Genomic DNA, 21397 nt, shown 5'->3' with positions numbered 1-21397 from the left:
CTCTGCCAGCTGTTAGTGGCTCTCCTGGCCTGCTTCTGCAGCCATTCTTATGTTTTAAGTAGGTTTTACTACCCAGTGTTCAGAAAATGCAGATAAGGAAAAAGGAGAAAGTAAAAACTGTCTGTAATCTCATCACCAGGTGATGACTTAGGTTACCGTCTTGGTATGCGCCCTCCCAGACTTTTCTCCTGATTTGTGCTCACGTATCAAAATGGATTATATCCTGGGCTTGCTTTGCAGCCTGTTCCTCTTCCCTTCTGGTTGCCTAGCTTTCTTTCCACATCAGTCAATATATTTTTAAGGCTGTTTAACATTCCACCTTAGAGATGCCCCATAATTTATTCAACAAATCCCGTTGCAGGCCGTTTCCAGTGTTTTGTTACTATAAATAACATTGTGATCAGCAGAACACCCTTGTAGCCCACTCTTTGCACACATCCTTCACTGCTTCTCTAGGAGAGAGCCCTGCGGTCGGAATTGTGAGACCACAAGGATGCCCGGCATGCCGGATGTCGGGCAAAAGCTTTGGCTGTTGAGATGTTGTTGGTGATGTAGACGTTGTTGATGTTGAGGTTGTTGATGTAGAGTTCAGGGGCCTTGATCTACTGAGAACTCACCCCGTCTGGACTTCCCTGGCCTCTTTTGTGACATTCACAGCTATGTTCTGTTCCCATCCAAACCCTTCAAAGCCATCTCCAGACTTCCCTCTGCCTCTGGTTCTTCCTCTGGTGACAGCCTTCCCTTTCTCCCGATCTGGAAGGCCTGGTCTCCATGTGGCCTGACCCAGGTACTTGGAGCCTTGGGTCCTGACCTGGTGGGGATGGTTAGCTCTTTTCTGTCTTATGTTCACTAGGGAGGGGTAAACTGTAAGGGGTCAGGGCTGTATCTGTTATCTGTCCATAACTCTCCCCAAAGCAGTAACAGAGGGCCAGGCACAGGGTAGGCCTCACCCAACACGTGCTTTGCTGAGTGACAGCTGCAGGGTGAGTAGGCCCTCTCTGGGCCTCAGACTTTGTTCACAGGCAGAGGTGAGGGGTGGGCTGGGTCCCTTCCTGCTGTGGCTTTTCCCATCCCCTCCTTGATCGCACCTCCTCTTACCCCACAGGTCTTGGGTCCTGAGGCTGCCAGCAGACTATGGGTACAACAGCCAGCACAGCCCAGCAGACGGTCTCGGCAAGCGCCCCCTTTGAGGGCCTCCAGGACGGTGGCTCGATGGATGGTCGGCACTCACTCAGCGTCCACTCCTTCCAGACCACGGGCTTGCACAACAGTAAGGCGAAGTCCATCATACCCAACAAGGTGGCCCCCGTCGTGATCACGTGAGTGGCAGGACAAGTATGACCCTGTCCCCAGAAGGCATGGCTGGGGGGAGCTGCCTGGAGGGGTGGTAGCATACAGCACTTAACGTCTCCAACCTGCTTCCATTGAGGAAGACACTGAGGCCCAGAGAGGTTAAGCAGTGTGTCTGGAGTCACACAGCAAGTGGGTCGCAGAGCTGCTGTCTTTTGGGGTTCTCTTAGCAAACACCCTCTTCCAACAACACAAGAGAAGACTCCACACATGGACATCACCAGATGGTCGACACCAAAATCAGATTGATTATATTCTTTGCAGCCAAAGATGGAGAAGCTCTATACAGTCAGCAAAAACAAGACCGGGAGCTGACTGTGGCTCAGATCATGAGCTCCTTATTACCAAATTCAGACTTAAATTGAGGAAAGTAGGGAAAACCACTAGACCATTCAGATATGACCTAAATCAAATCCCTTATGATTATACAGTGGAAGTGAGAAATAGATTTAAGGGACTAGATCTGATAGATAGAGTGCCTGATGAACTATGGAATGAGGTTTGTGACATGGTACAGGAGACAGGGATCAAGACCATCCCCATGGAAAAGAAATGCAAAAAAGCAAAATGGCTGTCTGGGGAGTCCTTACAAATAGCTGTAAAAAGAAGAGAAGTGAAAAGCAAAGGAGAAACAGAAAGATATAAGCATCTGAATGCAGAGTTCCAAAGAATAGCAAGGAGAGATAAGAAAGCCTTCCTCAGTGATCAATGCAAAGAAAAAGAGGAAAACAACAGAATGGGAAAGACTAGAGATCTCTTCAAGAAAATTAGAGATACCCAGGGAACATTTCATGCAAAGATGGGCTCGATAAAGGACAGAAATGGTATAGACCTAACAGAAGCAGAAGATATTAAGAAGAGGTGGCAAGAATACACAGAAGAACTGTACAAAAAAGATCTTCACGACCAAGATAATCATGATGGTGTGATCACTCATCTAGAGCCAGACATCCTGGAATGTGAAGCCAAGTGGGCCTTAGAAAGCATCATTACGAACAAAGCTAGTGGAGGTGATGGAATTCCAGCAGAACTATTTCAAATCCTGAAGGATGATGCTGTGAAAGTGCTGTACTCAATATGCCAGCAAATTTGGAAAACTCAGCAGTGGCCAAGACTGGAAAAGGTCAGTTTTCATTCCAATCCCAAAGAAAGGCAATGCCAAAGAATGCTCAAACTACCGCACAATCACACTCATCTCACACGCTAGTAAAGTAATGCTCAAAATTCTCCAAGCCAGGCTTCAGCAATACGTGAACCAAGAACTTGCAGATGTTCAAGCTGGTTTTAGAAAAGGCAGAGGAACCAGAGATCAAATTGCCAACATCCGCTGGATCATCGAAAAAGCGAGAGAATTCCAGGAAACATGTATTTCTGCTTTATTGACTATACCAAAGCCTTTGACTGTGTGTATCACAATAAACTGTGGAAAATTCTTCAAGAGATGGGAATACCAGACGACCTGACCCGCCTCTTGAAAAACCTATATGCAGGTCAGGAAGCAACAGTTAGAACTGGACATGGAACAACAGACTGGTTCCAAATAGGAAAAAGAGTACGTCAAGGCTGTATATTGTCCCCCTGCTTATTTACCTTATATACAGAGTACATCATGAGAAACGCTGGGCTGGAAGAAGCACAAGCTGGAATCAAGATTGCCGGGAGAAATATCAATAACCTCAGATATGCAGATGATACCACCTTTATGTAGAAAGTGAAGAGGAACTAAAAAGCCTCTTGAAAGTGAAAGTTGAGAGTGAAAAAGTTGGCTTCAAGCTCAACATTCAGAAAACGAAGATCATGGCATCCGGTCCCATCACTTAATGGGAAATAGATGGGGAAACAGTGGAAACAGTGTCAGACTTTATTTTTTTGGCCTCCAAAATCACTGCAGATGGTGACTGCAGCCATGAAATTAAAAGACCCTTACTCCTTGGAAGGAAAGTTATGACCAACCTAGATAGCATATTGAAAAGTAGAGACATTACTTTGCCAACAAAGGTCCAACTAGTCAAGGCTATGGTTTTTCCAGTGGTCATGTATGGGTGTGAGAGTTGGACTGTGAAGAAAGCTGAGCGCTGAAGAATTGATGCTTTTGAAGTGTGGTGTTGGAGAAGACTCTTGAGAGTCCCTTGGACTGCAAGGAGATCCAACCAGTCCATTCTAAAGGAGATCAGCCTTGGGTGTTCTTTGGAAGGACTGATGCTAAAGCTGAAACTCCAGTACTTTGGCCATCTCATGTGAAGAGTTGACTCATTGGAAAAGACTCTGATGCTAGGAGGGATTGGGGGCAGGAGGAGAAGGGGATGACAGAGGATGAGATGGCTAGATGGCATCACCAACTCGATGGACATGAGTTTGAGTGAACTCCGGGAGTTGGTGATGGACAGGGAGGTCTGGCGTGCTGCGATTCATGGGGTCGCAGAGTCGGACACGACTGAGCGACTGGACTGAACTGACTAGGTCGTATTACTGATTATGTCGTGGTTGCCAAGGAGTGTAGGAAAGGGAGGAGTGGCTGGCCGGGGGGAGGTTGGGATACTCTTTTGAAAGTAATTTTTTGCCGAACTTTTTAAAAGGAAGTTTATGTACTTCAGTTCAGTTCGGTTGCTTTACTTAGATACATAAAATTTAGAGTTTTTCTCCCCACAATCTGTAATTATGGTTCAAAACTGAGGTTGACACCAGGCTGTTATAGGGCCTTGGGCTGAAAAAGCTGGAAGCTGTTGGTCAGCTTTCCTGGAGGGCCTTCAGGGACTTTCCTGGAGACTGCTGCGGGTTTGTTCTGGCCCTGTCCTTTGAGAGACCTGGATACCCTGCATGTGTCCCGTGGGCCAGGGGAAAGAGCGGGTGCCGAGAGCCTGAGGCCAGGGAGCCGGGGGACACTGGCTCTGTTTCCTGGTGACTTGGGAAGCCTTTTTTTTTCCCGCATCCACCCACTGGGCTCCCTGCCTTTGGACCCCTCCAGGATGGAGGAAGGTAGACAGGATTAGCTAAGAACTGGATGTGTTCCATGGAGTGACGTTTGGTGGAGGCCTGGCAGATGGGGCTTTCTGTGTAAGGAAAACTGAAGGAGTGATAAATCCGGCCTGCTGGCCTTGGGGCCTGACAGGAAAGCTGTAATCAGAATACATTACTTTGCTCATGATAAGGGGAGGAAGGAGATGTTAAGTAAAAGGGACCTGATATGTAGTCTTTTGACTAGCACACGACAGAACTTGGTTTGGGTCTTGAGCACAGTGTTGGAAATCCTGGGCCCAGCTCTGCCTCTCCCCTGCTCTGTGACCTTGGGCAAATCCTTTTCCCCTCTCATAAAGGCTTAGTTTCCTTATCAGGATATGTGGGGATGACATTCAAAAAATTTAAGCATGGCGTGGCTCAGAACATTCTCTGGCCTGCTGTAAAAACCCACGTCAGTGGTATTGTGCGTGCCTCCTAGAGCCAACTGTGACCTAGTGATCCTTGCGTTGTGGCTTGTTTGTGGTAGAAGGGACCTTAGAAAATCATCCAAAACCGGGGCTTGCAAACTGTATCCTTCAGGCCAAATGAGGTCACTGCTTGTTCTGGTAAATAAGTCTTTGTTGGGACACAGCCACGCCCACTCATTTGCATATCGTCAAAGGGTGGTTAAGGCTGCAGTGGTAGAGGTGAGTAGTTGTAGCAGACTGTGGGGCCCACAAAGCCTAAGTGAGTTAAGTGAAGTCGCTCAGTCGTGTCTGACTCTCTGCGACCCCATGGACTGTAGCCCACCAGGCTCCTCCATCCATGGGATTCTCCAGGCCAGAATACTGGAGTGGTTGCCATTTCCTTCTCCAGGGGATCTTCTCGACCCAGGGATTGAACCCAGGTCTCCTGCATTGGAGGCAGACACTTTAACCTCTGAGCTACCAGGGAAGCCTTTAAAGTGTTTACTCTCTGGTCCTTAATAGAAAAGGTTTTCTGACTCCTGATCTAATCAATAGGTTTTTAAGATCAGATATGAAAACTGACCTAGATATAGAAACTGAGAGTTTTGGGAAGGCAGGATTTGCCCGCCATGGGTCATGCGTGAAAGGGAGACAGAGCTGGCTGAGGGACCCCAGGTCTCACGACTCCTGTCTAGTGCGCCCCACCCTACTCATTCCATCACCTTGCCTATCCTTTTCTAAAGAGATGTCAGACCCCAGATCATGAGCCCTGGGAGGCTGTGTCTGATTCATTGTTATAATCAGCACAGAAGCATTTGGGGTCTGTAATGCACAGCCCTCCCTCAGGTTTAGCATCTTCAGAAATCTGTGTTTTGTTTGAAACGGCCCTGGGTGGAGGTAGAACTCTTGCTTGTAATAGTAATTAGATTACTAGATGATGAGAGTCCCTGAGGCACTGTGCTAAATAAGCACTTACTTCATTGATGCTTGGTCTTCTCGCGGCAGCCCTTAGGAGGTGGGAATTACTGGAGACTACAGACCAAGTAACTTCAAAGCGGTGGAGTCGAAGTCATACCCAGGCCCCATGGCCTGTGTCCTGAAGCACTGCACTGTGCTGTGGGATTGTCAGTGTGGGGGCTCTTCTCAGAGACAATCTGATGGAGGGACCATCTGGGGCCAAAGTAAGCTTTGTTTAAGGAGGCTTTAAACAAGACGGCAGCTTCTCTCTACACAAAAGTCCAGGAGGCATTCCAGGCTGGAATGACTGCTCCATAATCGGCCAGGCTCCTCCTTTTGTTGCCCTGCCATCACCAGCATCCACCTCCTGCCTTCACTTTTGGGTGCTTGCCAGAGGGAAGGAAGGGAGAGTAGAAGGAATACGTCTTCTTTCCTTTAAGGGAATGGCCCAGAAGTTGCATACTTCTCCCATCCCACTGGGCAGAACTGAATCACATGATCATACTAGGTGCAGGGGAGGCTGGGACTTATAGTCTCCAGCTGGATGGCCCAGTCACAAATTCAGGGAACTATTGCTGAGGAAGAAGGGGAGAGTGGATACTGGGGGACAGTAGGCAGCGTCTGTCATAAATGCATGTGTGGGATGGGGTGGCCCTGCTGTGGGCCTGGTGAGGGTGGAGTGTGTCCTGGCCACTGTGCTTGCCTGACGCCGTCTGCATCCTGCCTCTGGCAGGTACAACTGCAAGGAGGAGTTCCAGATCCACGATGAGCTGCTCAAAGCCCATTACACCCTGGGCCGGCTCTCAGATGCCACCCCCGAGCACTACCTGGTGCAGGTGAGGCCAGGCCTGCCCCTCTCTCCGTTCCTGCCTCCCACCCCTCCAGCCCTCTTTCCTCGCAGGCTCCCTCCCTAATCTCCCCCTGCTTTCCCCATGGCCTCCTTCTCTGCCTCACCCCATCCTCTGGGACCCTGATCACACTTGCTCTCACTCTCTGATACCCTAGGGCCTGTTCTTGCTGCCCTGTGGGGACCCTGCTCTTCTGTCTCCATGTGGCCCCTGCCTGGCCCCAGCCTGGCCACACCCCCCTCTCTGAGCACCAAAGAAGACGCACGTGGGAACCTGAAGGGCTTGGGGCCCCAGACTGCTCTTCTCAGGCTAGGAATTGTCATCGCATGGTCTTTTGAAGTTTTAGGACTTCTTTGGTGCACAGACAGAGATGTAGGCATAGATGTACATCTATCTAGATCTGTCCTTTTTTTTTATCCTTATAATATCCCCTGGAAAGTAAAGTCTCCAAGGGCAGATGAGTTTTCATGTGTCTTGTTGACTGCTATAGTCCCAGGTCCTAGAACAGTGCTTGGGTAGTCATGTAGGTGTTCAAAAACAGTCAGTGAATGAACTAATGATTGTCATGATGATTGACTGTATTTGTTGAAAGAGGGTCTGGGTGGGAGGTCGTGGTGGATGGGGAGGTGGGTGAACAGGTGGATGAGATGACTTCATGGTTTCTTTTTGCCTGGGAATCTCCTGGTTCCTCCTGCTCCCACCTGACCCCTCTTTTCTCTGTGGTCTGTGTCCCCAGCTGGGGAAGGGAGAGACTTGCCCCTATGCATAACTGCAGGCCCCTGGGAAGTGGCTCACACTTTTCTCCTAGTTGGTTGCTGGTGCCCCAGCTGTGATTCCCTGCTTGAACCCCTTCTCCATGAGCTTCACCTCTGGGTGAGAGATGCTTGTCTTCTGCCCTGGGGGCTGTAGGCAGCCCTGCAGGCAGCTTTGGTCTCAGTTCCCTGTCCCTGTAGTGCTTCTGCCTGCTCTGCTTCCTCAAGTCCTGGCTCAGATGCCGCCTCCGGCCTGAAGCCCTCTTTGGTTCTCCTTCAGGAAGAGTTGTCTTCCCTCTTCCCACGCTATATGACACCCCTCCTGGCATCACAAGTATTCTCTCTACTTTGCCCACGAGTCTGTAGACAACCTGAGGACCGTGTTCCCCACCCCATCTCCCTGCTCCCCATCCTCTGGGGCCTGGGGTAGAGCCTTGTCTGTAGAAGACGTCCCTGCGTCATCTGAGTGACCCCTGTGGCTCTCCCCTGCCAGGGCCGCTACTTCCTGGTGCGGGATGTTACTGAGAAGATGGACATGCTGGGCACCCTGCAGAGCCGTGGGGCCCCCAACTTCCGGCAGGTGCGGGGCGGGCTCGCTGTGTTCGGCATGGGACAGCCCAGCCTCTTGGGGTTCAGGCAAGTCCTCCAGAAACTCCAGAAGGATGGACACCGGGTAAGCATGGCTGTTTCCCAGGCAGGGGCCAGTCCCCAAATCTGGGGAAATGGGTTTCCTGGAGGGGCAACTGCAGAGGCTCTGGAGGGGCCTGGGCATATTATGGGGGAGGTGGTGACTGGTGACCAGGGCCAGGTGCTGCCAGGCCTTGAAAGTCAATGGTCGTTGTGCTCAGCATGATGGGGAAATTCTGGGCAAGTGTTTATTGCATTGTCCTGTATGGACATGGGAGCCCCGAGGTCAGAAGCCCCTCTATACACCCATAGGATGATGATTACAGCTAAGACTTATATCCTCATGTTGACCCTACATGGGTGGGACAGCTATTGTCCCATTTTACAGAGGAGAAAACTGAGGCCCAGAGAGGATAAGAAACACAGCCCGCGAGTGGTGTCCCAAGACCCAAACCCAGACCTCTGGACTCCATGTGTCTGCTTTGCATGACTCCTCTCTCCGCCTGCTGTGGCGTCTCCAGGACAGAGGTGGAGGGTCCACTGTCATTGCGGGCTCGTAGTGGGCAGTCTGATTTAACCTGGGTGAAGATGGAGCGGCTTTAGTGAACCAGAGTGACGAGGGGGTGTTAGCTGAGCCTGGATCCCACGCCATCGTCCCAGCAGGTTCTCGAGGGTAGAGCCTGCCCACCAGCTCCCTCTGTCTGTGTGGTGCTCAGTGAGTGAGTGATTCCATGGTGGTGGTGGGCATTCATGTCTTCAGCTGATGTTTATCAGCACTTGATTTACTCAGGGCTCTATGTTAGGCTTTGTGGGGACATGAAAATGACCAGGACATGATTCTACCTGCAAAGACCCTGTAGTCCATAAAGGGAGAAAGCTGTAAAGAGGAGGGAGGGTCAGGAGCTGGTGGCATTTGGCCTGAGCTTTGTTTCTGGGGTAAGATTCAGGTTGCAGGGGCAGAGTGGGGTGATGGGCTTTCGAGGGGGTCCGGGGAAGGGGCGGTGGAGTGGGTGTCCATGCCGGATAGTGGTGATGGCTCCTTCCTCCTTGGATGCCCGGCAGGAATGTGTCATCTTCTGTGTGCGGGAGGAACCCGTGCTGTTTCTGCGAGCTGCTGAGGACTTTGTACCTTACACGCCTCGAGACAAGCAGAATCTTCATGAGAACCTCCAGGGCCTTGGACCTGGGGTCCCTGCGGAGCGCTTGGAGCTGGCCATCCGGAAGGAGGTGAGGGCCACCTGTGTGGGTGGGAGGCCGCCCTTCTGGTAGCCTCGGGCACCTGAGCTGAGCCCCAGCCCGCTCTGCTCTCACCCGCTCATGCTTGCCCACTTAGCTGTCCCACTTGGGCCAGTGGCTGCTGCAAGGCCAGCTCAGGGGCACCAGGGTAAAGACTTCTCTTCTCAGCTCTGTTTGCCTCTGCTCTTTCCCCACCCTGCTTTTCTCCTCCAAACTCAGCATTCTTATTTAGAAAAGGGTCTGGTGGAGGGCAGAGAGTACTTGACTGAAAGTCCCAAGACCAGATTCAGCCTTCCGTGAGCCGTGAGGCCTGGGCTGGGCCGCTTCTCTCCCTGGGCCTCTGTTTCTGAGGTTCCTCTGGCCTCCTCCTTCACAGCATGGGGACTTGTCCAGGACTCTGGGGCTGTTCACACACCACAGAGCTGTGTTAATAGTGTATAGGGGTCATGGTGTCCCCCCTCCTCTGAGACATCCCCAGGCAGGAGCAGAGGTCGCGCTGGCTGTGGTCGTTTCCCCGTCTCCTCCTCAGGCCTCGCCCCCTCCAGCTCCCAGCTGACCAGCTGCCTCCTGTCCTTCAGTCTGGCGGTTTGGCCAATTCCTGCTGCCCCCCGGGCAGAGCCCTCCGAGCCTGACCGCGGGGTGGGACGCAGCAGCTGAGGCATAGCTGGCTGCCCTCGGGCCAGCGGTCCCTCCGGTCCCTCCAGCACTGCCAGGGCGCAGAAAGCGCCTCCGGCTGTAGTTCTCCCTGGAGGGCAGGCAGCCTGTCCACGGCCTCCGTGTGGCTTAGGTGCCTCCAGAGCTCAGCCGGCAAGGTCCTTCATGGCCCTCTGGCCCCTGGCCTCCGTCTAGGTCCACGACTTTGCCCAGCTGAGCGAGAACAAGTACTGTGTGTACCATAACACCGAGGACCTGCGGGGGGAGCCTCACGCCGTGGCCATCCGGGGCGAGGACGACGTGCACGTGACCGAGGAGGTGTTTAAGAGGCCCCTCTTCCTGCAGCCCTCCTACAGGTACTGGGGGCCAGGCCTGTGTGGAGGCCCCAGTGTGCTGGGCATGGGTGCTCGCTGGGCCTGCTCTCCTGGTGTGGCCTCAGTCTCACCGTCTGCATGTTGGGCTGAGTCCCCCATGCCTCTGTCTCCCCTGGGAATGGTGGATGTCCGGGGTATGGGGTGTGTGGCTTACCTGATGGGCTGTTCCCTGTTACCCGGCAGGTACCACCGTCTGCCCCTGCCAGAGCAAGGGGCCCCCCTGGAAGCCCAGTTCGATGCCTTTGTCAGTGTCCTCCGGGTGAGTGGGGACTGGAGGAGTGGTGGGGTGCACAGGTGCTTGGAGAGTGAGTCTATGTCAGGGCCCTGTCTCCTTGGAGGTGCTTGGGTGGTGTGTCTCCTGGAGGAAGGCCGAGGGGGTTGTGTGTGTCTGTGTGGGTGTGTACTTGTATACTGTCTAAGGACAGAGCCCAGCACGGAGCGTCTGCAGGACTGGGCTCTCTGGCTGTGGCTCGGCTCCTCACTTTGTTGTGTGATCCTGGGTGAATCTCCTAACTTTTCTAGGTCTCAGGTTCCTCATTTCTTTATTAGAACTACAATTTCTTACCTGCGGGTCTGCAGCTGGTATTTCCTGAGGACCCGTGTTGCAGTCTATGCGCCCCTGGGAGGTTGCTGTACTGAATCTGCAGTGTAAACTGCATAGCAGTGTAGCTGCGGCCCTGAGTCCCCTCTGAGTAGTTCTCACCTCCCGGGCCTCGCTGAGCCCCCTGGAGTGTGTGAAAGGGGCGGGGCCTGTGCTCCTGGGGCTGGTGGAGCAGGCTGAGCTGTGGCATTGCTCCAGAGGCTGCTGGTCTGTCCCCATCTTGCCACAGACCGGGGGAGGCATCAATGACATGATGCCCCTCCACGCGCATCCTAACTTGGTCCTCAGCTGAGGGCTTTCCGGTCACACTGTTCCCTGCTCTTCACGGTCCTTTCCCAGGAGACCCCCAGCCTGCTGCTGCTCCAAGATGCCCACGGGCCTCCCCCTGCTCTCCTCTTCAGCTGCCAGACGGGCGTGGGCAGGGCCAGCCTGGGCATGGTTCTGGGCACACTCGTCCTGTTTCACCGTGGTGGGACTGCCTTGCGGCCGGAGTGAGTGGCATGGGAACCAGTGCCCCAAAGGGCTGCGGGGATGAGGGGTGGAGGGGGTGGGCCTCCTCAGGATGCTGGGGACACATCAGAAACCCAGAGCTACAGCTGGATATCAGGCATCGGCAGCTCCTTTCCTGGTTTGCATAGACTTCCCTGGGTGACCTGGAGAAAGTCACTTGACCTTTCTGGCCTCGGTTTCCCCAGCAGGGCAAAGGCCTGTTGTTTCCCCTACCTGATTTGGAAGGGAAACTTGAGCGTGTAGTCCAGTGCAGTCCAGGTGAATGGGAGGGTGTTGTCGGCGGCCTTCGGGAGCGCTGATTATGCTGTTGTCCCTGCCTGTCAGGGCTGTCCCTGTGAAGACCAAGCCCCTGTCCATGGAGCAGCTCGAGGTGGTCCAGAGCTTTCTCCACATGGTGCCCGAGGGGAGGAGGATGGTGGAGGAGGTGAGCGTGGGGACTGGGCAAAGAGCTGGGGGTGGGAGCAGTGGGGAACACTCGCTGCCCTTGCTGAGGAGCTCTCCTCCCCAGCCCTCCCGTCCTAAACGGTCATTCTCTTTGCCCCTCTCTGCTGCCTCCTGCCATCTTTCCTTGGCCCTGCTCCCTCCCTGCCTCTGTCCTCTCTCCCCTGCCCCGGTCCCTGACTCCAGGTGGACAGAGCCATCGCCGCCTGTGCAGAGTTGCACGACCTGAAGGAAGTAGTCCTGGGAAACCAGAGGGAGCTGGAAGGCAGCCGGGCACAGGTGAGGCGCGGAGAGCTGCTGCTTCCGCTGGAGCTCGGCAGCCTCGTTGGGTGAGGCCTGTTGACTGGCCCCTTTCAGCCTGGCTTTTCTTGATTGCTGCTGCTTCCATGAGTAGAGAGCAGTTTTCAGAGGAAGGGGAGATAGGGAGCTGGGCCTGCAGGAAGAGAGGAAGTTTACTTTCCCTGATTAGGACCCCTCACTGCAGAATAAACAGGATGGAGGAAGGGGCTGCTGGCAAGGTGCTGAAGGCCTCTGACTGCAGACGCTTTCCAGGCTGCTCCGGGCCCCCTCTGCAGATGAAACGCTTGCTGTTTCGTTGGGAAGGCTGGGGTTAGGTCCAGCCCATCTTCTGGAAGAGCGATGCGCTCTGGGCTGTCTCAGCAGGCCCATGCTCGTGCTCTGGAGAGAGGAGGCTGGCTTGACAGTATTTGCACACAGCTCATGGAAAGAATCTAAAGCCCACAGAGCCTTTTTCTTCTTTAATGCTTAAAGAAATATCTTATAAAAGCAACATTATGGAAAATTGAGAAATTAGAGAAGAAGTAAAACTGCCTGTCACCCAAGCACAGCTGCTAGGAGCGTTTGGGGCTGGCTTCCTTCAGTTTCCGTGTTTCTGATGTTCTTCTGTGGCTTGCCCAGGGCATGTTCGCATCCTGTTTGTTTCATGTAACCCTGTCTTTTCCATGTCATCCCTGCTTGTCTTCGTTGAGATTTATTGCTGTGGAACCAAAGCCATTGTGAGGCTCGGCTTTCCCTGGGCTGTAGGTTAGGAGCAGGGCTCTGGCCTGATTACCGGGCTTCCGTTTCTGGCTCGGCCACCTACAGGCATGTGGGCCTTCACTGCTCTGTGCGTCAGTTTCCCCACATATAAAATGGGGCCACTAACAGTAACTACTCCGTAGGGTTGTTGTGAGTTAGGGGAGCTCAGGCCATAAAGTCTCAGAAGGGAGCCCACAGAGCACCTGTTCCCGGGCATCCCCTGCTGTGATGTACAGCCCCTTCCTGTTGCACAGTGGGGTCACCAATGTACCTACTTTGCGTTGAACTGCTTCATGCAAATGAGGCTCTTTTGTATTTAGGATTTTCTGCCTTATAAGGTCTGGATTAGGACTTGACAGACTGTGGCCTACAGGCCAAATCTAGCCCACCACCTGTTTTGATAAGTAAGTTTTGTTGACATGAGATCTCGCCCATCCATTTACGTGCAGGCTGCGGTGGTCCTGTGCTGCGTTGGCAGTGTCGAGCTGTCGCAACACGGATCTGGTAGCCCGCAAGCCTAGAATATTTACTGTCTGGACTTCTTTAGAAATAACTTTGCTGACCTCAGGCCTAGATTCCCAGAGGTGGGATTAAACTTCATCCAAGGGCATGGCCTCTCTTTCTGGGCCTATACAAATCTCACTTACCCTCCAGAAGGTGGTGCTGACCCAGCAGGAGAAGTCTGAGATCCACAGGTGAAGAGAAGGACCCTTGGAATTCTCTGTGACAGCCCCCCTGCCCAGTGGATGCTGGGGTGGGGAGGGTTACAGCTCTTAGGCGGGGTCTTTGGCTCAGGCATGGGTGTTTATACACTTTGCTGCTTCAGCATGGATTGTGTGGGTGGCACTGGGGCCATGCAGCGAGGCCCAGCCTCTCTGGTCACAGTCTCATCGAGAACTGGAATGCTTGGTCCAGCAGCAGCTCTGGTCCCTGAACACGGATAAACCACAGCAAATGGGATAGAGTTAGGTGCTTGCAGGAACTTCCAGCCTGGCAAAACAGTGTTATGAAGGGCAGGGTAGATTGCCCTCTGGGAATTTCTGAGGCTTGACTTCCAGGGATGGGGTTGGGTGGCCTGAGCTGCCCCATCTTTACCGCTGGCCCTTCTGGGTCCCTCCCTCTCAGGGAAGCAGCAGCCAGCCCGCTGTCCAGCAGAGGGCGCTTCAGAGCCTGGAGCGGTACTTCTACCTGATCCTGTTTAACTACTATCTCCATGAGCAGGTGGGGCTGGGGGATGAGCGGACACACACCCCCTTCTCCTGGGGCCCCTCAAGTCTCCCCACTCGGTGACTGGCATGGGGTCGGTGGGGACCTCTGTGGAGCTGGGGAGGGGAGTGGGGACGTTCGCTGCTTTCAGAGGAAGGTGGGAATGGAGGAAGCAAGGAGAGACCCAGATGGAGGGACAGTCCCTGAGCAGAGCAGCCAAGGAGAGGCCCCAGCTCTCTTTCCTCTGGGTCCATCTCTGTATCCTTAGCCAGGGCATTGGGGCCTGGAGGGATCTCGCTCCAAACATCCTGTTACTCTCTCCCCACCCCCTTGCCCCTGCTCTGGGCCGTGATGGGTGTCTCCTGGGTCCCCCACCACGGGGTAGGCAGGAGGAGTTTGGGCTGGCCCCGTGCCCCTGAAATCCCGTCTCTCTCTGCCTTGGGCTGCAGTACCCGCTGGCTTTTGCCCTCAGTTTCAGCCGCTGGCTGTGTGTCCATCCTGAACTGTACCGCCTGCCTGTGACACTAAGCTCAGCGGGGCCTGTGGCCCCCAGGGATCTCATCGCCCTGGGCTCCCTGGTGAGTGTGCCTGACTGACTGGGGAAGTGGGAGTGGGTGTGGGCTGGCCCTGGGATTGGTTACAGCCCTGATTCCTGTGGGGTTGGGCTAAGCATTGCCCTCAATGATGATGGGTGATGGGATCTGCCTGTGAACAAAATGGGGCCATTCTCAGGCCTGAAGAAGTGCTTGCAGCTCTGGTTATTGTTCAGTACCTGCTCTTCTTTCTCAAACCCAAGTGCTCTGGGCAGGGAGTGAGGAGAACTGCTTCTGGTAGCTTTGCCGCCAGCGTCGCATCTTTGAGTCTCAGCTTCCTTATCTGGAGAGTGGGCGCCATCGTTCTTGTCCATGCTGGGGTGGTTATAAGGCTCCATGCGTGCAAAAGTGCTTTGTAAACTGTTAAGTGCTGGTCTTATCCCCCATCCCCCAAGCCCACCTGGGGCCAGGCTCTGAACCTCAGTGGCTGCTGTGGGTCCCAGGCTTGCTGCTGTCCTGACAGGTGGCAGATGACCTCGTCTCCCCAGATGCACTCAGCACCATCAGAGAGATGGACGTGGCCAACTTCCGCCGGGTGCCCCGTTTGCCCATCTACGGCATGGCCCAGCCCAGTGCCAAGGTGACCACCCTGGGGGGCACACTTGTGGGGTGGGGGAGGGTGATTGAGCCCTTTCACTGATGGCCTTCCTGTCCCCCAGGCCCTGGGGAGTATCCTGGCCTACCTGACCGACTCCAAGAGGAAACTGCACCAAGTCGTGTGGGTCAACCTGAGGGAGGAGGCTGTGCTCGAGTGTGATGGGCGAACCCACAGTCTGCGGCGGCCTGGGCCCCCCATGGCCCCTGACCAGCTAGAGGTGGGGCTCCCCTGCCTTGTACCACCCCTCCATTGGAGGCCTTCTGGGGAGCTGGCCTGAAAGGGTCTTCAGAAGCTTGTATGCGCCTGTTGTACAGTCGGAGAAGCGGGCCCCGAGAGGAGCGTCTCAGGGAGTGACTGATTCAAGACGGTCGTGCTAGCCCCGGTCTGCTTAGAAACCTAGAGGCTCGAGAAGGTGCAGTGATAGGCCCCAAAGCCAGGACTGTCCTGGCCGCAGCCGGCTCTGGTCTTTCAGGGCTGGCCTGGGGGTTGCCTTGTGGCCTGAGCCCTCTGTCCCACCCTCCCCTAGAACCTGGAGACCCAGCTACAGGCCCACCTGACCAGGCCTCCCCCCGATGCTGAGGGCCCGCGGACCCACAGGTTCCAGACGTGCCTTACCATGCAGGAGGTCTTCAGCCAGCACCGCGGGGCCTGCCCCGGCCTTACCTACCACCGCATCCCCGTCCCGGACTTCTGCGCCCCTCGCGAGGAGGTGAGAGGGCCGAGCGGCTGAGGCCTCCGGGGAGGGGAGGACGCCCTCGCTGTCTCCCTCGGGCCTGGGTCTTGGCTGTGGGCACAGCTCCCCGGAGGGACTAAGAGCTTGTGCTGCACGCCTTCAGAGCGGCCTCCATGGCTTATTCCTGTGCCTTCCAGGCTTTGCGTTTATATGTGTGTTTTATGTGATGGAAGTGTCTGTGGGGTGGGTGAGCATGTCTGTGCTGTTGGTGGAGTCTGTGTGTGCTCAGAGTAGTTGGGAGTGTGGTTGTGGAGTGTGTGTGTGTGTGTGTATCTGGCGGCTGTGAGGTGCCGCTTGTCTTTCCTAGGGGACGTATGGAGAGCGGGTTTTGGGGAGTGCTGTGAGGTGGTGTGTGTATGGGGTTTGTGGAGGGGCTGCTGCAGAATGCTTTGCGTGACGGAGGGCATTTGTGTGTGCGTGTGTTATCTATAGGTTTGTGCGTGTGTATGTCTTGTGTAGTCTGTCTCTAAGGTTTGTGTGGAGTGTGTGGCTGGCATGTATTGTGTGGGGGTCACTGTGTGCCTGTGTGATGTGTCCATTGTTGGGGGGGCATGTCTGTCTGCACCCGGCCTGCTGTATGCCCGGTGTGATGAGTGGTGACGGCTTGTGTTTCCCCCACGCTTGGCTCTGTGGTCTGGTTGCCTGTGGTTTGTTGCCCCCTAGTGGTCATGTGCTGCAGTGCTTGGCTGAGGTCCAAACTGCCCTGAAGCTGGGACCTGGGTTGGGTCCACCTTGGGTGGGCAGTAGGGCTGGGGGTCCACATGTGGCCTGGGGGCACAGCACATGGGAATATGTATGTTCTCCCTGGCAGGTGGTAGCAGCTGGAGCCTCAGGTGTGTGCTTGTGTGCGCTCACCTGTCCAATGCCAGGTTATATGGGGGTATGGCTGTTTACACACACAAGGTCTTGTGTGCACCTCAGTGAGCTGAGTGTGTGCGCAATACCAGGTTATGAGCCTGACACGACCGGGCACTGGACAGGCACTCCCAGGGCAGCTGCCTGGGCTGCCCTGGGAATCAGTGCAGCAGGAGCACCCGCTGACTCCGACCTCGGTTTCCCTGTGCAGGACTTTGACCGGCTGCTGGGGGCCCTGCAGGCTGCCCTTGCCAAGGACCCGGGTACTGGCTTCGTGTTCAGCTGCCTCAGCGGCCAGGGCCGGACCACGACCGCCATGGTGGTGGCTGTGCTTGCCTTCTGGCACATCAGAGTATGTGAGGACAGGGGTCTGCCCAGGCAGGGGGCCAGCTGGTCCGTGGGGACCCCGCTAAGGCAGGATGGTCTGGGGGGCTGAGCTGGTGCCTGGTGTGGTCCCAGAGGCCTCTCCTATTAGCCCTGGGCAGACGGTGTGTGGGCCGGCAGACCCCCGTACGGGCTCTGGGCGCGGGCCTTGGGGACGGTGCAGCCTGGTAGCTGGGCTCCCAGTCCCAGCAGTCGTCCTCTCTCAGGGCTTCCCCGAAGTGGGCGAGGAAGAGCTCGTGAGCGTGCCTGATGCCAAGTTCACCAAGGGCGAGTTTGAGGTGAGTGTGCCCCCCTAGGGTTTCTGGGGGACACCTGGGGGAGGAGAGAGGGTGAGTCTCCCTGGCAGGTCTGGAGGGATGTTCAAAGCTCCTCCCAAGGCCATCACCTTCTTCCACCTCCTCGTATCAGCCCTTCCCTGTCTCCATTTCACAGATAAGCAAACCAGGGCACAGGGTAGCTCGGCTCTGGGCCCTGGCAGATGCCTATGAGAAGTGGGGGCCGGACCCCTCCCCATTCTTCCTGCCCCTGCTGCTGGATGGCTGTGTGCCCTCGGGAGGCCCCTGGCCACTATCTCGTCCAGGCAACATTGACGACCACCTCACAGGCACCTGGGGCCCAGCTGTGGCTGGCGGCCTTGTGCAGGGCCATATCCCACCCACCCTCATTTCAGGTCAGGGTCCTGGATGGACCGCGCTGACCGTGCACATTCAGCCACCAGGTACCCCACCCTGCCATGTGCCATCTTCCCCGACACCCTGCAGGGAGGTGGCAGTGTCCCTCCCTGTCTGACAGACCGGGCATGTGGAACTCAGGAGTTGGCACGGGGCTGCCCAGTGTCAGCGTCGTGCTCAGCTCCTGCCTACCTGGCCAGCCTCGCCAGTGCCCCTCTGCCGCCCAGCCCCTCCCTGCCGTCCTGACACCCGGGCCTCGGTGCAGCGCCTCAACCGCCGCAAGCGCTTTCGGCCTCCGGGCCTTTGCCCGGTCCCCTTGCTCTGGACCACTTCTCTCTTCTTTCTTCTGGCTGATTCACAGATTCTTTTCCTTTGATTTTTTTATTGTGGTAAAATAGGCATAACGTAGAGCCTGCCTTCTGGCATTAAGTACATCCACGCTGTTGTACGGCCTTCACCACCATCTCCAGAACGTTTTCCTCAGGCCAGATTCACCGTATCCCCTAACTCCCCATCATCCCTCCCTCCTCTAGCCTCTGGGAGCCACCATTCCACTTTCTCTCTCCATGAATCTGACTACTTTACGTGCTTTCTATGAGGAGAATCCTGCAGCCTCTGTACTTTTGTGACTGGCTTATTTCACCCGACACGATATCATCAGGGTTCACTCGTAGCAAGTGTTGCGATTTCCTTTTAAAAGGCTGCATAACGTTCCACTGTAAGTACTGCCCGTGTTTCGTTTATCCATTGTATCTGTCTCTGGAGACCTAGGTTGTCCTCTCCTTTTGGTTATTGTGAGTAACGCTGCTGTGAGCATGGGTGTACACATATCTGTCTGAGTCTCTGCTTTCAATTCCGGAAGAGGAATTGCTGAATCAATTGGCAACTCACTGCGTAAGTTTTGAGGAACTGTATTATTTTCCACAGCAACTGCACCATGTACCTTCCCACCAGCAAAGTACCAGGGTTCCGGTTCCTCCACATTCTTTCCAACACTTGTTGTTTTCTGTTTTCTGCATGGTTTTTTTTTTTTTTTAATAGCCTTCCGAGTAGGTGTGAAGTGATACTTCACTGCAGTGTTGATTTGTATTTCCCCAGTGATTAGTGATGTCGGATGTTGTTTCATTTGTTTTAAGGCCATTGGTTTATCTTCTTCAGAGAAATGTCTATTCAACTCATTTTTGATTACGTTGTGTTGTTGTTGAGTTGTGGGAACTCTTTATATATTCTGGATATCAATTCCTTCTTAGATATGTGATAGTTTGGTGGATTGCCTTTTTGCTCTGTTGATAGTGTCATTTCATGCAAAAGTTTTCAATTTTCTTTTTTTTTTCCACACCATGCAGCATGAGGGATCCTAGTTCCCCAACCAAGGGTCAAATCTGCACCCCCCCTGGCGGTGGAAGTATAGAGCCTTAACCCCTGGACTGCCAAGGAAGTCCTCCAAATTTTTAATTTTGATGAAATTAGTAGATTTTTTTTCTTATTTTCTGTCCTTTTGAGTCCAAAAAGTCATTGCTAAGTGCAGTACTATGAAGCTTTTCTTCTAAGAATTTTATGGCTTTAGCTCTTAAGTTTAGGCCTTTGATCTATTTTGAATTAATTTTTGTATATAGTATACGGTTAAGGGTCCAAGTTTATTCTTTTGCATGTGGATGTCCAGTATTCTCAGCACCATTTGTTGAATAGAATGTCCTTTCCCCATCTAATGGTTTGGCAAAAATCTTTTGACCGTATACATGACGGTTTATTTCCAAGTCTGCGAGTCCTTCAGACGTGGTAGTTAGAACTCTCTCCATTCACAGCCAGTCCTGTGCCAGGAGCTCTGTATGTGCTTCCTTCTCCACCCTTCACAGATCCCAAGGGTTAGGTGCCCTGACTACTCCCAGTTGATACAGGGAGCCAAGCTCATCACCCTAGAACCACATCAGAGATGGGATGGGACCAGAGCACAGCCAGGAAGTCAGCCTCTGAATCTGTGTTCCAAGAATACTCTGTACCCACATCCTCACCCATCTCTAGCATCCTCATGTCTAGACCAGCTTCCTCTGTGATTAATTGAGGTCTGTCAAGCCCACAGTCCAGTGGGGAGCATTTAATAAAGTATGAAGAGGGCTGAAATAGACATTGGTGCTGAGGGCTGAGGGTATAGCTTGGGGGAGTCCAGGAGGGCTTCGTGGAGAAGGTGACATTTGAGTGCATTTTTAGAAGGACGAAGGAGTCTGCCTGGGGCTGTGGGGAGGGGTAGTATGCGGAGAGGATCAAGTGTGCAGAGGAGGGAGTCTGGAAAGGGCAGGAGCTATGGGAGGCTGCGGTTGAGCAGAATGGAAGGGTTTGAGGTGGGGGACACTGATTGTGAGAACCTTGGAGGGCCACACTGTGTGTTTGATCTTAACCTTGAGGCCAGTAGGGAAGTAGGGGAGGTTGGGATCAGAGTCTTATGCTGGAGGCCAGTGTGTGGAGGAAGGCATGGAGAGGGGAAGCTGGGGCCTAAGTGAGGATGAGCCTGCCCAATGAACAGGAGCCCAGTCCCCACTGGTCGGTCTTGGGGACCATTAATGGTGGGGCAGAGAGGGAAGACAGCAGGATGACCTTGGGTTTCCGGCTGGTGCTGGTGAGCCAAGGAGAGGAAAGGGAGGAACGATTTACCAGGAGAGGCGGAGTTTGGTGCCTTGCATTTGAAAAAGCTGCAGCCCTCTGCTGGGGAGCTGCCCTGGGGTCATGCTGGGGGCCTGCCTGTGGTCTATACTCCTCTCCAGTGAGGTGTCCTACCCAGAGCTCGGAATCCAGGCGTGGATTAGCCCAGGGTCCTCCCAGGTGATGACCCATCTCCTCCCACTGGGCTGTAGCTCCACCCCCGCCCGGTGTGCCAGCTCAGGGCCAGTTCCTCTGAGAAACAGGGGGTGAGGGAGACCTACCTCCCCAGCCCAACCACCAGTGTGGCCCTGCTAGGACGCAGCTGTGGGGATGGGTAGATTGAGAGAAGACCTGAGTTAGTCGGGTTTCGGTCTTTTGTTCATTTACATCATCCCACGGAACACCTCCTAGGTGGAAAATCTCTTGCTCTTGGGGGTCTGGGGGCTCCTTGTCTGGTGGGGAGTGGATGTGAACAGGTGAGCACGTGGGTGCGTGAGATGGATGTGTAGGTGGTGGTCGACCTCGGGGCTGTGAAAGGACTATGTGGGCTTTTGCGGTGGGTAGACTGAGAGGGCTCCAGGAAGGCACTGGGCCCATAAGAGGAGTTCTGAGTGAGGCTGGGAGGCAGGCGGGGTCAGACACTGGGCGACCTTGTAGATGTGGGGAAGCTTTCAGTTTTTATGTTGAGTGTAAGGGAGCCAGGAAGAGATTGAAATTACCCAAATAGGAAGCGCTCACACTTACACTTTTGTAAGGCCTCTCTGGCTACCAGTGAGGGGGAGGAGGCAGGGCCACTGCAGTGGGTTGGGGGTGCTGGAGGCCTGGATCGCTGCTGGCGCAGGGTGTGGGGGGTGCAGGGTAGAGTGAGCCAGAGCGAGACCCACAGCAAGTGACTGGGAGGGTGGGAGGAGCCCTGCACTGCAGAGTG

General features: G+C 54.4%; 1 protein-coding gene across 1 annotated transcript in view; it reads left to right on the top strand.

Annotated features, from left to right (window-relative positions):
* The first annotated feature begins 1134 nt into the window (after positions 1 to 1134).
* PALD1 (phosphatase domain containing paladin 1) overlaps positions 1135 to 21397 on the top strand; it is a 41645-nt gene continuing 21382 nt past the window's right edge. The window contains exons 1-16 of the mRNA XM_052640747.1: positions 1135 to 1319; positions 6445 to 6547; positions 7805 to 7984; positions 9001 to 9165; positions 10024 to 10184; positions 10386 to 10461; positions 11143 to 11294; positions 11638 to 11737; positions 11941 to 12033; positions 13918 to 14013; positions 14448 to 14576; positions 15055 to 15171; positions 15251 to 15406; positions 15716 to 15898; positions 16989 to 17129; positions 17368 to 17439. Coding sequence (XP_052496707.1) covers positions 1135 to 1319; positions 6445 to 6547; positions 7805 to 7984; positions 9001 to 9165; positions 10024 to 10184; positions 10386 to 10461; positions 11143 to 11294; positions 11638 to 11737; positions 11941 to 12033; positions 13918 to 14013; positions 14448 to 14576; positions 15055 to 15171; positions 15251 to 15406; positions 15716 to 15898; positions 16989 to 17129; positions 17368 to 17439 — 2109 coding nt within the window. The remainder of the gene's footprint in view (positions 1320 to 6444; positions 6548 to 7804; positions 7985 to 9000; positions 9166 to 10023; positions 10185 to 10385; positions 10462 to 11142; positions 11295 to 11637; positions 11738 to 11940; positions 12034 to 13917; positions 14014 to 14447; positions 14577 to 15054; positions 15172 to 15250; positions 15407 to 15715; positions 15899 to 16988; positions 17130 to 17367; positions 17440 to 21397) is intronic.

Source organism: Budorcas taxicolor, chromosome 5 (genome assembly GCF_023091745.1).
Source record: "Budorcas taxicolor isolate Tak-1 chromosome 5, Takin1.1, whole genome shotgun sequence".
Taxonomy (NCBI): Eukaryota; Metazoa; Chordata; class Mammalia; order Artiodactyla; family Bovidae; genus Budorcas; species Budorcas taxicolor.
This window is presented reverse-complemented; position numbering and strand designations above follow the sequence as displayed.